Source organism: Nelusetta ayraudi, unplaced genomic scaffold (assembly GCF_046127955.1).
Source record: "Nelusetta ayraudi isolate G7.1 ecotype Tasmania unplaced genomic scaffold, CSIRO-AGI_Nayr_v1 ptg000128l, whole genome shotgun sequence".
Classification (NCBI taxonomy): Eukaryota; Metazoa; Chordata; class Actinopteri; order Tetraodontiformes; family Monacanthidae; genus Nelusetta; species Nelusetta ayraudi.
Genome location: NW_027466178.1, coordinates 1066021 through 1081421, shown reverse-complemented (window position 1 = coordinate 1081421; position 15401 = coordinate 1066021). Strand labels below are relative to the sequence as shown.

The 15401-nt window shown below is 45.4% G+C and overlaps 2 protein-coding genes across 2 annotated transcripts; both read right to left on the bottom strand.

Moving 5' to 3' along the window:
• Positions 1 to 234: 234 nt before the first annotated feature.
• Positions 235 to 2381, bottom strand: sst5 (somatostatin 5). The gene is made up of 2 exons (XM_076050556.1): positions 571 to 2381; positions 235 to 457 (listed from the first exon to the last, which is right to left on the bottom strand). Exons 1-2 carry the CDS (start codon positions 700 to 702, stop codon positions 257 to 259), a joined length of 333 nt encoding a protein of 110 aa, XP_075906671.1. The 5' UTR covers positions 703 to 2381; the 3' UTR covers positions 235 to 256.
• A 7153-nt stretch (positions 2382 to 9534) lies between these two features.
• On the bottom strand, positions 9535 to 13949 carry LOC142904490 (uncharacterized). The gene is made up of 19 exons (XM_076050616.1): positions 13828 to 13949; positions 13686 to 13741; positions 13526 to 13615; positions 13313 to 13440; positions 13061 to 13201; positions 12929 to 13000; positions 12680 to 12847; positions 12506 to 12602; positions 12208 to 12425; positions 11964 to 12117; positions 11443 to 11651; positions 11257 to 11374; positions 10974 to 11179; positions 10784 to 10901; positions 10285 to 10460; positions 10105 to 10193; positions 9894 to 10027; positions 9670 to 9804; positions 9535 to 9597 (listed from the first exon to the last, which is right to left on the bottom strand). Exons 1-19 carry the CDS (start codon positions 13848 to 13850, stop codon positions 9569 to 9571), a joined length of 2361 nt encoding a protein of 786 aa, XP_075906731.1. The 5' UTR covers positions 13851 to 13949; the 3' UTR covers positions 9535 to 9568.
• Positions 13950 to 15401: the final 1452 nt, after the last annotated feature.

Here is a 15401-nt window from a genome sequence, read left to right as displayed (position 1 = left end):
CTTACCTTGAAGCACGAAGAAAACAGTTGGATATGTTCTCGCTTAAACTGGAAGGCAATGTAATTGTTGAGGGGAAAATTTTGAACAAAATAAAGGATCGCTTTTAACAACGTGAACTTTTTTTTTAAAACCAGAAACATTTATTCTTGACAGGTCTTCTCAAAGAAAAATCAATTTTAAACATAGAAGAAAGCATGAATTCACTTATCAAGTCAAAGTCAAATGAAACTCCCACTCCAAGCGCTGTGATGTGGTGTCAGCATGATGTGAAGGTCTTCCAGAAGAAGCTGCGGCAGCCTGCCTTGCGCTCTCTTTGGGAGAAGGGAATGTGTCGCCGTATCACCTCCCTGACTCCCATCTCCTCCTCCTCCACCTCTGGAGGTCTGGGGAGCATCTGGCCCTCTTCGGACGCCATCAGTTCAGAGAAAAGCTTGAGCAGGAGCAAGTTAGTGAGATCCTAACGGAGGGCAGCAAGAGGAAACTATCAATGAAGAACATCACATGGAATCAAACATTTTCCTCTTTTTTTTTGCCATTTCAAAATGTTGAACTCACAACTCCGCTTCTCACCTTGTTGTCTGCGAGTTCTGAGCTCCGTAGAATGTCTGTCAGTCCGTCTCTTCGTGGAGCGCCGCTGACCTGCGCCAGCAGCTCAGAGGAAAACAGCACCACCATGAGAATCTGAACCTGAGAGCGATGCATCTCCAGCCTCCGCAGTCGCCACTCGCAGTCCCAGATTTCAATTGTAACACAGGCGCAAGAGTCCAAAACGTAACAAAAAGCAGTCGTACAGTCACTTGGGTGAACCGTTTGTGTGGGACGTGTGGAGCTGATAAAGTGGTTTCTTCATCTTCAGTTTCTCCTCATCCTCAAGCCAAGCAGAGGATGTGATTGGTTGGAGGAGGGATGAGGAGGTGTCACTAGACGGGGATAAGGTCATCATCACCACTGATGGTGTGCAACACAAAAACAGAATATGGCTTATATTTTAGGTTTATTTTTTTCAACTTTAAATAATGATATTACCTTGAAATTTAAACAAGGACGTTAAATAAAAGCAAATGTTAGAGGTTATTTCTGACAGCAGGGATTAGCCAGAGCAGCTTCCCAGGTGTCCTGAACACAACGTGAGGCCTTCCTGCTGTGCTGCGGTGCTAATGACACAACTTGACTCAAATGTTAATGAGGCTCTTTGGACAAGGCAGTCCAAGACGATAATGCTAACTCTGAGTCAGTGGAGGGTGAACAAAGGGCGACATCTAAATGTCAGCCTGCAGCAAACCAACCACTTGAGGATTATTACAGAGTGGCTTTGAGCATTTGTTCAACTTGGTCATTGTTTCTACAGTTTCCGTCGTTTGAACAGCTTAAACATTTAAAAGTCACAACCTCCAGTAAGTGGCTCAGTTTACCAAGTGTACAGGCACTGATCCTGAGGCTGTGCACCAGACAGGAGTCACAAAATCCATCAGTGAGGTGTTCTCTACGTGTTCTTTCAAAATTGCACTTATTCTGTATACTCATTCTGACACCAGCAGTGTCATACTTGTGCCTTTTACAGATTGCATGTAAATTCCACCAATGCAGGTTTTAAAACTTCCTGAGAGTTTGGCGATAAAATACAATAGGTGCATCTTAAAGTCTCATTTTATAAAAAAGCAAGCTAAACGCAGAAGAACTAAGAATGTCACTCATTGATAAAGAACAATTTGAAATTGAATGCAATTAATGTAATTCTTTTCTCATTAGAAATAATGGTCATAGTTTTACACTTACTAACACCACACAAAAAAAGCAGGAAAGGGCCTCTTCGAGCCCAGTTGGACACTCTGTTATGTGTGAATCATTCCCACTTTCCACCTGAATTCTGCTCTCCTTTTCTCCCCTCTGGCCATGCCCCTTCTTTTTGACCTTTATCAGACTTTGAGCCTGTGAAGGCAGCCTTTAAATGTGATGCAACGTGACACGGAGGAGCAGTTTTTTTTCCTCAGTGAGGAGGAATATCGTGACTGAAGGCCTCCACCTATGCTGCTTTTGGGGCGAAGGAGAGAGGCCAACGACAGCTTGACTGCAGGAATAACACCTCCGCCACCCACACACCTGCTGCTGCATCAGCTGAAGTTGCGTCGGCACTTTGTCAGGGTTAATTAAACGTCTCATACAGTCAAAGAGCAGTAATTAGCCCTGCTGATTTCCATGTATATCTATAGGGCCACTCCTGCTGTCTGCTGAGTTTGTGCTATAGTACGTTTTCTTATAGTTTACTGTATATTCATATGCACATCTAAATTTGATCCATGACATATACTGTAAATACAAAAGGCAAAATGCCCTGAAACTCTGACAACTGGAGCTATTGAAAAAATATAAAATATGTGTGCAGTTTATTTAAAAAAAAAAAAAAAATTGCTTATGACATTTATAACAGCTGATTATTTAGATGATTTTTAATAATTTTGCAAACTGATTGTAAACTTTAAAAATTAAAACATGCAAATAAAAACAATATCCTACATGTAGATCTTTTTCCCACAACAGTGTGATTCTATGGCCTGATGTTAATAAATGAGGTTTCATTTCATTAAATTAAGAAATTAAGTGAATGTATGTAGTGGAACTACAATTAATAAAAATTACTTAACTTAGAATGTCAAGAAAACCAAGTGACTGGAGCATCACATCACACTGTTGTTTTGGAGTCCTTCCTGTCAACGTGTTTACAGTCTGTCTCCTCCGCCCATTGGAAAAGCTGCCCTGCAACCTTTATAGATAAAGAGAAGTGTGTGTTTAGAAAGAATACAAATTGTTTAAAGGTCGCAAGGCATTTTTTTTCTCTAGAAACATTCTTGGAGCAAATCTTCAAAAAAAACAACAAAAATCCTAGAATGTTTACTTTAACATTTTTTGAAAGACAATTAAAGATTTTTGTAATATCTTAAAGTTATACTAATTTGGACGTCAGGATATTTTGAGTTTGAGGTTAAAGCTAAAGAAAGCTGCTGGATATCTGTACTCTGTCTGTTAGCGTGTCATGTTTCCTAGGGGACCACTATCAGCGTCGGGTCTGCAGCTCACACACACCTGTGCAGAATTATACCCAAGGGGTTTCGGTTTATTTTAACGGACTTTTGCCAACACTTGAAACACTTAAGTATTATAGCAGAATCATGTGTCGGAAATAGGTCTGTAAAACTATTTGAGTTGACACTAACATGCTTGCGACATTATATACTTACATCGTCCCTCTACATGTTCCTGCTAGCTCGGCTTAGCTTAGCATAGGGGAGTGGAGTGAAATGGGCGCCAACTTTGATTTGATTGACGTGCTGTTCTCAGCTGCGCTGTGTCTAGTGGTGGCTTTTCAGGCTTCGCTCCCTTCTTTGGTAACACGCATAAGATTGTCGTGAAAGCGTGAAACGATACTTTTTTTGGTTCACGAAATATATCATTATTGCCACATATTATTAATAGGATTAGGGTTAAAATTTCATGTTGTATATAGATACATACCTTTTTCAATAACAGTATGCTTCCGCTAGTCGTGACTGCGCATGTGTAAACAATTACTGGATCCAGAGCGCCGAACTGTCGAGCAAACTTTGTAGAAATAGTGCTGAACCAAGCACGTTGACCGTTTTGACTAAAGTATGTGAAATTCATAGATTTGTTTTAATACTGTTGGAAGCTGATACGTTTGTCTTTGTAATGTGATAATGTGATAGATGTCAACCGTGTCGGAACAAAAGCAAAGCTGAAATCAAGATCCTGTTTGAGAAATGAACTCAATTTCAACTTTTTACTGGTAAGTTTTACGCGACGATGCGTTTAAGAAATTATATTTGTGCGTGTAGCCACCTGCTAATAAAGTGTGTTTGTTCTAGTGTGTTGTTGCTCCTCTCCTCGCCGTGTGTTCCCCTCTCAGTCCCATCAGGTAGGAGCCTTTTAATTTCATGTACTGCCTTGCCAACACTAGCCAGTTTCATAACACCAGTCAGGACCTGGGAGACTTCAGCAGAATGATATTACATCAGTGTTGGAAATTAAGCACTATCTTCCACTTGAGGGATTTATGTGAGAGGGTTGAAATATCTAAATAAATAAATAAATAAATAAATAAATAATTATGCGGAAAGTATCTTCTTTTGGAGCCTGGATACAAAACAGAGCAGAGACATTATAGAGTCCACCGGAGTTAAAAACAAGCAAACATGTGAGCGCATGTTCTGTGCAGAAATTAAAGAGGAGTTGGTTTATACATTTGAAGATGGATTTTCATACAATATGACATTCTTTTAAAAATCAGATCCTGAAAATCAGTGTAGGATCACACCCTGTTAGAAACCAGCACATTACATTAATACAGGAATTCATAAATCACAGTCTTAACAGATGTTTTTGTTTTATAGATTAAGATCCTTTTTTCAACAAAAGATTGTTACATACGAATGTGTCTAACCTCTGAGTAATTTTCAAAATAATTGTTTTGGATTCAACCAATGAAATTATGCCATTTGCAGGGATGTTCCGTGCCAAATGTCTCGAGCGTCACTTCTCGTTGTCGATCAAATCCATCCACCTCGGCTCCATGTTTGGTTTCCACTTTGAAGGTGCGGGTGAGGAAATATGAATACAGAAGGTCTATTTCAATGGGATTGTGCTAAGTGGCTAACGGTTATTGCGTCCTTCACCAGACCACAATGAAACTCACCCACTGTCCGACCAAGAGACCACACTGTGTGGTTACACCATCCTTCTCAGTGGCCATGGAGACCTGGTGTTTCGTGCCTCCTTCCTGGCCTGTCATGTCTACAGCCAGGTAGATTTGGTCGTGCTTTGTTATTTTGTATTCTTTCTTTTTGTTCTTTTTTGCTAAACAAGGATCATGTCCGTGTCTGTGTGTGTGTGTGTGTGTGTCATCTGCAGACAGCCACCGATTATCACCTGCGACTTTGGTTTGTCAACACACAGGCAGATGGGACGGCGGTGGTGTATCCCCTGCAGCTCCACTGCTCTCTTCAGGGTCAGTGGAGCCCCAGAGAAATAGTCTGTGAGGAGAACTACATGGAGGTGACTATTGCACGGGAATTTATATGTAGATATGTACTGACGTTAAAACCGCAAAAGATTCAACAGGATGTCATGTCACACCACTGCATAACCAGCGGAGTCAAAAATATGTTCAAACAAAAGGCTTAAACATACCAGCTTAAGCCGTTTAGACACATATTTCTATATTTTTTGTATAGCATTTGTAAAGATACACTTCACTTCCTCTGCCCCCTTAGGTTTCCCTCCAGCTTCCCAGCATCCCCCTTGCATCCATCAAGAGTCACAGGGTAGGTGCAACATTTAACAGTTTTACTGCACCACCTGCAGATAAACTAGAGGTTCCTCTCAATGCTGTGCACGTTTCCAATTTTTGCAGGTTCACTATATACTTGATCTATGGTGCAACTCAGATGGACCACAACTGGGCAGATGATGATCAAGATGCCTCTTTTTCACCCAGCAGGGAGCCGACAGGGGGGATATTGGCGTGATGTTCCACGGAGATGAGCAGCCACCAGAGGGAACCGGGATCCTGTCGCAGATGGATTTGTCTGCACTCGGCCACTACATCTCATTGCGGGGTTCACTCCTTACCCTGCGTTCTGCATACTCGTCCCCATACTCGTACTCCACCAAGGTAGATGCAAATGATAGAATTTGGGAAATGAAAGGACATTATGGTTCACACACTCGATGGATGCTAAATTTGACAGTTTCTGTTCCTCCGAGGTTGAGGATGTGGATGTGGAGGTTGTCAGGGCAACCATCCTGCTTCAACTTCAGGATGACTTCCTAGCTGTTGACGGCACGGTTGCGTGCACTCTGAGTTGGTCCAGTTAATCACTGCTGTAAAATGAATTCTTCACCGAGTCTCTACGTGTTTCTACTGAAGACTTTGTCCTCTCCTCCCTCTCTCCTTACCCTTTAGGTGAAGCAACAGCAGATGGCGCTGGCGTGCTCTGGATAGTCCCACATATTTTGTCTATGCTGGTTAGTGGTGCATTCAGGGACAAGGGCGTGAGGATGGCAGTGGACGGTCAGATGCTCAGCGGGTCTGAAATCAAAGAGAGAGGATTCAAGATGAACCTACGCGAAAGGAGAGTGGAAGTCAGGGTGCCACTAGGGGGCGATGGTGGACTTTTAAAGGTAATCAAACGAAAGGCTCCCTGCAAGATACAGTCATGCATTGCAGTCCAGTGCTATAGATAAGATACGATAATCCTTTATTGTCCCACCACGGGGAAATATGCAGTGAACAAGCAACCGAGCAGTAGCAGTAAGCAAAAGAAAAGTATACATGGATTGGTCCCATGATTGTAAAAAATCTTGTTTGTTCCAAAATGTCAACAATATGAGCAATTTGTACACGGCCTGTATAGTGCAACCAGTATGGAGACTGTCCATCAATGACAGACTGTTGGCCTCTTCACAGCCCCTCCATCCCTGACTCCCTTCACTGCTGTTGTTTAATTTCTGAGTTGCTCCTCCCGGTCTCTATTGCAGAGCGCTGTTGTGCGGGGCCAGTACAGTCAGTCCATGTCAATAGATCTGTTGTTGGCTGCGCAGTGGGAGGACGAGCGCTGGCCTCTCACACAGCATCGCACCTTCCGCCTCCTCAGGCCTCCACCCGTCGCACAACCTCCTGTCCTCACCAGTCGTAAGATCCCTCGGCACATGCTTGGCCGTAACACACTGACCAAGCTGCGTTGCTGTAACCAGTTTCCAGCCCGCTGCCTCTCTCCTTCCACAGATGCTGTCTCATCAGAGAGGTTAGTGTCTGTCACTGTGGGAAGCTTTGCGGCTGACGTTGCCCTGCAGAAGGTCACGGTGGACGGCGGCGGCGGCCTGGTGACCTGGACGGAGAGGACGCAGGACGACGTGGACCTCAGGGCGTCCAGGCTCCCCCACCCCAACGGCAGTCACTCCTACCTTCTTCAGATCCCGTTGTCGCATCCTAAAATAATTCCAGAGGTGAGAACGATGGATCCGTTGTGACTTGTTTGAAGACACCCGACACGCAGCCTGACGTCTGATGCCAGTTCATAGGGGGCGGCTACCAGGTGTACAGCCTGTCTGTCACCTTTGTTCTCCACATCTTCCCTGGCGGAGAGGTGTTTTACCATCATGCCTCAATAGAACCCAATGTTACGTACGAAGGTAACGCAGCCACGTTCACTCGAGTGTTTGCAGGGTTTCCTTGTTTTATCCACCGCGTGTCTCTTTCAGCTCCTAGTTCCCCCAGACTGGAGGGAAAGTGCACCGAGAGCAGCCTGCTGGTGCTGCTGCACCACGAGGCCGGTAACCAGCTGCAGTGGGACCTCTTCCTCGGTGCCCATAAGCTGGACTGGGAGCTTGTGGAGATGGGCGGCATCGTGGTGGAAATGCAGGCAGACTACTTGAGCGTGAAGATCCCCTACCACAGCCCTGCTCTCACACTCAGGGTGATCAGTTTTGCTACTGAAACATTTTCTTGGACCAATCCACCAGTGACTTGAAATCTGGTATTAATGCATTTAAAATGTAACCAAAAAAATCTTACAAAGGGACCCTAATATGATGGCCATGTCCAGAAATAATGAATTCATTTTGGTGGTCTACTGAGCTGTACAGGTCTCACAAAACTAGCATTTCTCTCACTGTCTCACTGCAGCAACACAGAAAAAGTCAGTGCATCTAGAAATGCACAAGTTGTCACTTTGCATACTTGGCGTGTTGCTCGTTATGCTAATTTCACAAAAAGACATGTTCAAGAGCTGTAAAGGTCAGATTTTTCATTACGGGGCTCCTTTAACTGAATGATTCTAAAATGAAGGGCCAGCTTCACAACAGACAGCAGTCACGCTCTGCTTCTTTCATACTGCGTTTTCTCTCCTGCAGGAGCTGACGTTGCAGAGCCTCGTCTCACAGGTGGAGGTGTCTGTCGTGGACCCAGACTCCCTGCAGGTGGAGGACAGTCTGCTCCACGAATGCTCCTTTCCTAGCCGAGAACTACTCGGTGATGAACCTGATCCTTAGGTCTCGTGTTTTTTGTTTTGTTTGTTTTTTGTTTTACTTTTGACTGACACAGACTGGTCTATTTGATAGCGTGTTTGCCAGAAGGGAAGGTGATGGTGGTGGTCGACACCACCCACACGGTGCCACCAATCCCACCCAACCGCACCACCCTGCTGGACCCCGGCTGCAGCCCCATCCAGACGGACAGCGCCAGGGCCTTATTCAGCTTCATGCTGGACTCCTGCGGGACGACCGTTGCGGTGAGACGTCGTCGTTGCAAACCGCAACACTGCAAACCGCTTGTGTGACATTGTTTTGTCTCTCGTGATCGAATGTGTCTCCAGACTGAGGGGAAGTTCCTCGTCTATACAAACCAGATCAGCTACGCTCAAGATTCTCTTCCCCTCAATGAACCACTCATACATAGAGATTCTGCATACAGGTGACCATATACATTCGGGTACAGCATTCTTCACACATAACCTCACCTATCTAGATGGTGATATGCCATGCAATTCTTTTAGGCTCACGATCCAGTGTCGATACCCAGCCAGCGGTACCAGCACTCGGGCTCTTCGTCCTGTCAATTCCTACAAAAAAAAATGAAAAAATCACAAACTGAGAAGAACTTTCAGGTGTGTATAAATGTTCATTAATGTGTACAAATTAAATTTCTAGCCTCTGGTCTCTTGCTTCCAGGATATGTGGATGCCAAACTCTGGATTTTTGGGAAATAAAGCTGCCTTTCCCTTAAACAATTCTCATTTGTTGTCCCTTTTATTTTTAACTGGGCAATTAATTGAGGATATTGCAACCTTCTGTAAATACTGATTAGAGCCTCAACAAAACTTGCTACACTTCACTGCTTTTAGTGTTTCAATGTAGGACTGGTTCCGGCTGAAGATGAACTAATCTGGGTCGCTTTTGCACCAGCCAATTGACATTGTAATAAGGTGTTTGATACCATGAGCCATATTTGTCACAAGTGACAGTAACGGTCTTGTGATGAAAATGTACACGACAGATCTTTGCATGACTGGCACGCCAACCAACAACTATGCAAAATGGCAGCTTTGGGCCTATCTGGTCCGACTTGGTCAATTTTGTCAGACTAATGGGAAGCTCACATCAGTGACTGGCCATTGACAAGGCAGTGAGAGGGCTGTTCCAAGGTACAGCCATGAGTTGAGTCAACTTTAGGCCGGAGCCTAAACACCCTCCTGACTCAGAGATACTTCTTTCCAAGTCCTGTACAGCTCAAACTAGTTCTTAAGATACTTAAAGTTATACATTCAAATTTTGGATTCCACTGTTTAATTGTAGGTTTAAAGTTCTGCACAGTCAAACATATTAACCATCGTGTACAGTTGTGATTTAAATAGCTACTCCATCCCATCGTCTGTTCCAAATGGTAACAGAAACTGTTCTTGGACAGGACTCAAATCTCCCTCAGTCAAGTTGGCGAAAACACTGCATGCGTTTGGAACAGTATTTTTATTGAGTTTGACATTTAAAACAATTGACTTCACAGAAACTTTCTAGATTGTTGATAGCCTGTGGAGAGAGTCAAAGAGTTAAAAGCAGCTTATGTTCAAGGTCAGTCGAGTTGCAAATTGAGTGGGTTACCTTTTTGTGTGCGTCGCCGCTCAATAATATTGGTCACCTTGACGTAGCGAGGTGACAGATTAGACTGATACAGGACATATCTAACCCTTTTAAGTGGAGGAACTGTAGTTGGCTGGACGGTGGTGATTGGCTTGTCTGCTGAGGAGATTCAAGTTAAATTCAACCCCCCGCCAAAAAAAAAAACAAGTGAATTAAACTTTGTCTGCTGGTGCTAAACCACAGACCTTCAGGAGAGCTGGTGCGCATGGCTGGTGTGGAGTTCAGGATTTGGCCAGCACCAGGAGTGTCCGACTCAAACTTGTGCGTTGAGAAGAAGCTGTGGAGGCCAGACAGGGGGTACGTACACTGCACCGTCACGCTGCAAGACAAGAGTGACGGTGCCTTCAGAGCAGTCAAAGAGGAGCCTGAAAAATAGCAGTTTGTGTTGAAAAGCACCTCTCAACTTTGCTGCCAGATTCTCCGCGACTGTCCTCACTCTGGCTTAAAGAAATCTGGTTTTTATACGTCACCATTTCCTTCACAACCTGGAGGGGGATAAGGGAGGTTGGGGTGGAGTCAGTCGTTCATTGGGATGTAAAAATAAGATCATACATGAAGCATTGGAACTCAAACAACCTGGACTTTGGAGCCACAGCCGTTGACGGGGAATGAAAACAGAACCCTGCCACCATCCCAGGCCTCTGGTCTGCAGCTTCTGTCCAACAGGTTGGGTCTGTCAGGAGACCCTCTACCACCCAGGACCATGGCAGAGAGGTCAGCCACCAAGGTCATCATCCCATCAGTGGAACACACTGCAGAGACATGCGTTTTAGCTCCACGCGCACCGAGAGACTTGTGGCGGTTGAAACGACTCGACTCAAATTTATTGTAAGCACATCTGACACAAAGTGCTGTACATAATAAAACAAATGTGGTCTCACGCTGGGTTAAAAGCCAAGGAATAAAAGTGGGTTTTTAAGACCAATTTTAAAAAACAGCGACAGGAGCGTAGGAGCAGTTCAGACACAAGGTGGGGCCGGACCATTTAAGGATTTAAAAACTAATAAAAGAAAATTAAAACGACAATGCGGGCAGTGGAGCGAGGCCAGAATGGGAGTGATGTGCTCGTTCTTACAAATTAACTCTGAGGCGGCGAAGGAACACGTCTCAGCAGCGGCGCTGTGGACCTCCGAGGTCTCAGCATCCAGCACCAGAATCTCAAATGTACTCGTGAATCCCTTCAGCGTGATGTTCTGGGAAGCAGGAGCAGATTGGTCAGCAACACCTTCAAGGCGCACTGGTGGCGTGCAGCGAGAGGTCCTCACCTGGAACGTGAAGCCGTGTGAGAAGAGGGGCACGTGCAGCTGCAGACCCTGGTCGTCGCTGCTCATGTTGTAGCCGTGTTGAGCCGCCAGTTCAGGCGTCAGCAGGTCAGGGCCGACGCTGAGATTCCAGAGGTGGAAGAACGGCTGGCGCTTTACGCTGAAGCTGACCCCAGACTCAGAGCAGGAGGCCGTGAACACAGGAGGAACTGGGGGAGCGTGACAGCGTCATGCCGCTGGGTTCTTTTAAAAACAGGTTTGAAAGAAACAAAAGCGAGCGACTCACCAACGTCCATCAGCAGCTCCACCGACACCACCTTGTGAAACGGGCTCCTCGCAGGTAAAACCATCAGCGTGTAGTTGAGGTCCAGTCTGTAGCGCATAAGGGCCTCTTCTTTGGAGCGCTAGAAGACAAAGGAGAGTCTGGCGAGGAATCACCTGCAGGACAAGAAGCGGCGCTGGAGACGTTTACCTGCTGCATCACGCCGGCGTCGTCCAGCGGCACCTTCAGAACATAGCCATGAGTGTCGTTGGCCTGACTCTCCTCCGTGAGGGCGTAGCTGCTCGCATTTCCAAACGGCACCGCCAGCTCAACTCCATTCAGGCGGACAGCGGCCAGAGTCACGTCTGCAGGGATGTCCCCCAGGAAGACGGAGAAACACTGCTCCTCTGGATCAGTCCCTGGAAGTTTGACACACATTTGCATGCTCTTTTTAATTCCTTTAGTCATTTTCCCTTATTGACATTGGTTAACTGTATGTGGAAAAAAGTTGGTTGTATGCACCATAAATAAAGCAAATGCTCCTTCCTACTCCTTTTCATACATGTCATGTTAAATCTTGACTTGATTTCAGTGTTCATTTGTTTCTTTGCTTTTGTTGTACTTAGTTTACAGCCGTTTCACTCACGGTTGAAGTAACGACTTCATTCATTCGACTGGGCAACAAGGTGAGACCACCCTCGCTTTAAAGAGACATCAGCAGTCGGACTCACTGTTTTCAAAGAGAAGCGGGCGCTGCAGCAGCAGCGACTCCAGGGTTTTGTGAACGCGAAGTCTGGTGGTAACGTTGTCGTCGTCGTCCGTGGCGACCTGCTCCAAGTAGAGCTCAAAGACGTACAACTCAGCCAGTTCACCCAATGCCACGCTCTGCAGAGACGCAGTGAAGGTCGACTTCAGACGAGCACGCACTGCAATTTCAAACGTAATCTGCACTTTCGGTCGCTCAGGTGTTCAGACCTTTCTGTGGCCTCCCTCAGCTTTGGCAGGGATGCTGATGCGCACGGTGTCGTTGTTGTCCTCCACCAAGTAGCCCCTCCCCTCAGCATTCGTCGGGTCCTCCAGCGCACCACTGACGCCCACAGAGGTGCGAGTCTTGTGCAGTGACGTCACCACCGGATGCCACGAGCTGGGAATCTCCCACAGGATGTGGCCGCTTTCACTGTGAGACGCCTTGTCTGTGGAGGTCAACGGAACTGCGTCATTTCATCATCGTCCTGATGAAAGGCAACAGGAGGACGACGGATTGAATACTGACACACTGAGCAGGCCGCCACCACCTCCACCATGAGGACCACCCAGCGCTGTCTGGCAAACAGCAGTGGATGAACTGCCTCCACAGGAACGCCGTTCACCTGGAGACAAGTTGACAAACTCCATGGTCAAATATTTATTTTCCACCTGAAAACTTTTACACACACAAAACGGTCACCTCAGTTCTGAATGAGTCAGGTTGTCCATATGGAGTGCGGAACACGAGTCTCCCCGCAGTCACTTCAAACACGTATCCCTGCGCTTCAGCCTCAGAGAAGTTCTTGGGTGTCAGCACTCCATCCTTCTTGAACATCAACTGCCACTCCGAGTTGGCTGAGGAATAGGCCTGGAGAGATTTTGAAACATGAACACGTTTTGCAGTTTAGAAAATTTAGTTGATTGCGAGGGAAAAAAACAAAAACCTTACAGTCTGGACTGCAGAATCCCAGTCTTCTCTCTTGGATGCAGTTGGACAGGTCACATCAGTCATGATCGAAACCTGAAGAGAGACAACAATTAGAACAATCCTAGAAACCTTTTTCAATTCTGTGCGTCTTACCTCCATGTAGTTGCTCTCACAGGTGACCTCTCTTGGCGCCCAGGGCAGAGCAAGGGGACAGCTCTTGTTAACAGTGTATTTCCTCTTCAGTCCTTCATGAGTTGTGATCAAGTTGAAGCGGAATGTAAACGCTTCATCGTCCTGAAAACGGAGAAAAATGTGTTAATTTTAAACTTTAATTTCACCTGTCCAAAAGGGAACCCTTCTGGTTGCATTTCAAATTTCCAGGAGCCTTTTTATTCACGACTGTACTTGGTTGTCAGTGTGGCAGCTGAAGTATGAGGCTCGCAGCTCCACCAGACCCTGCAGAGGGAGCACTCTGACTGTGTAGCCACACTTCGCTGCATATTCCTCAGTGATGGGGTGAACGCCCGTCTCATCTGAGTGGTAAACCATTAGCACATGTTTAACACTGGAGATCTCGCAGCCGATTTCCAGCTGGTGGTGAAGGCGTGCAGGACATACCAACAGCTTCAAACTGTGATTGGTCCCCAGCGATAGAACGGTCAACGGCTATCATCAAATAACGATCATGACACTCCATTTGAGGCGCTCCTGTGTGGTTGAAACATTAACATTTGTGTACAGTTAGTGGGGCCAAAAAAATAAATAAATCCAGTCTTACCATCGGGAATTAGGTCACATGTTACGGTTGCCGACAAGGACAGGAGAAAGGCCACGCTACAAGACAACAGAAGTAACAAGAAAATTTACAAAACTGATTCCACACACGTCAACTTTTTGCAAGTGGATCAATGTTGAAGTACCAGAGGCCAAATCCAAAAGCCATGATGTGTTGACAGTGTCTAACACTAGCCAGATGGCTAGCAAACTACACCTGCTAACCACCACAAGCCAAGGGAAAACTACGTCTGGGTTCCAGGCCAACACGGGTGTTCAGTTGTCTGAACCAAGAGCGACTTTTATATGTTTGTGTCTTCACGCACAAATCAGAGGCCTTCATCTCCCACAGGTGTGCTTCAGTCAGTCCAACTGGTAAACATGTGAGGCAGCTGACGTGGATGAACTCATTAGGCCTGAGTGGAACTTCCCAGAGTCATGCTGGCAAGTGGACGTGTGGTCATGTCTAACTGGAACCTTGTTGCGGCACAGATCATTTAAGTTGCTTCACAAGAGCTGTTCGACTCTGGCACTGCTTTGTCCAGGTACCTGGGGAGGCCACCTGTGAGGCCAACTACACTGGAATTTGTTTGTGCACACTCCACTTAAGAGGTTGTTTTTTTTGAAGCCATAAAAGTTGCTTCTCTTTCCAGGTGCCTGTGAAGAGTGAAGTGACCTTTCTATGTACAAACGGGAAGATGAATGGGATGACCAACTCCTCAGTGGTATGAGAAGAAGGCGATTCAATTTTGCACCTGACCATTTTGACTAATAAATAACAGTTTTGCGCCTATGCTGTACCTCCTCTCATAGGTGTGGAAGTATCGCATTTTGTCTTTATGGTGTTCTGTTTAACATGATATCTAATAGACTCAGTGATAAGGTGGTTTCAATAAGTTTCTTAAAAGCCACCCCATGGCCAACGCTTAAAATAAACTTTTCAAAAGATTGTCCAGCTGTGAATATTATTAAAACATAGATGGGGTCAGACAGTCAAAGCGTATTTATTGCAACGAGATGGCGAGTTTTACACTAGCGCGTCGCACGACTTGAAAAGGCATGTTCTCATCTTAAAAGATGATCATCTTAAAGGTTCTCCAAAGAGCTTCCCGAGTCAGTCAGTTACACCGTTTCGCCCTCTTGTGGCCAGATATATGTATTTCAAAATAGTGATTAATATTGCAGGACACGTTTCATCATACAGTCTGTTAATTACACTATTTAGGGATGAATTAAGTTTGTAACAAACAACTTGAGAAATGCTCATTTGGGACATGTTGTCGGTGTCTTCTCGTAACTTAGCAACGGCGCAGGTCTTAAAAGTACTTTGAACCGCTTTAATGGGAACACGCCACAGTTCCAACCGCGACAATTCCCAAAACTGTTTCGGTGACTGTGTGATTAATCACACAAGAATTTATTTCCTCCCGTCATAATAAAAATAATCTCTCTTTTTTTTTTTTCTGGACTTGAGATACTCACGGTCACGACGTAAAACAAACAACCAAAAAAAGCTTCACCATAATTGCACGGTAAAATATCGGGTATCGTCTGTAATGTCCTGATTTTAGAAGCCTGAAAGGAAGGTTTATCAACATATTCACAATTATATTTCACATTCGCTAATCACTTGTACAGATAATTCCGCAGTGAGTTTAAAAAGGTATCGCGTTGCCGGACAAGTAGCATCCAGAGCTACTTTTCTTCTTCGCCTGTCAAA

Excerpts from the sequence above, each read along its gene's own strand:
- sst5 (XM_076050556.1), bottom strand. The coding sequence starts at position 702 with ATGCATCGCTCTCAGGTTCAGATTCTCATGGTGGTGCTGTTTTCCTCT. Across the intron at positions 458-570 it reads CAGAACTCGCAGACAACAAG|GATCTCACTAACTTGCTCCT; the intron begins GTGAGAAGCGGA and ends GCCCTCCGTTAG.
- LOC142904490 (XM_076050616.1), bottom strand. The coding sequence starts at position 13,850 with ATGGCTTTTGGATTTGGCCTCTG. Across the intron at positions 13,742-13,827 it reads GCTTTTGGATTTGGCCTCTG|CGTGGCCTTTCTCCTGTCCT; the intron begins GTACTTCAACAT and ends GTTGTCTTGTAG. Across the intron at positions 11,180-11,256 it reads GGAGCTGCTGATGGACGTTG|TTCCTCCTGTGTTCACGGCC; the intron begins GTGAGTCGCTCG and ends ACGCTCCCCCAG.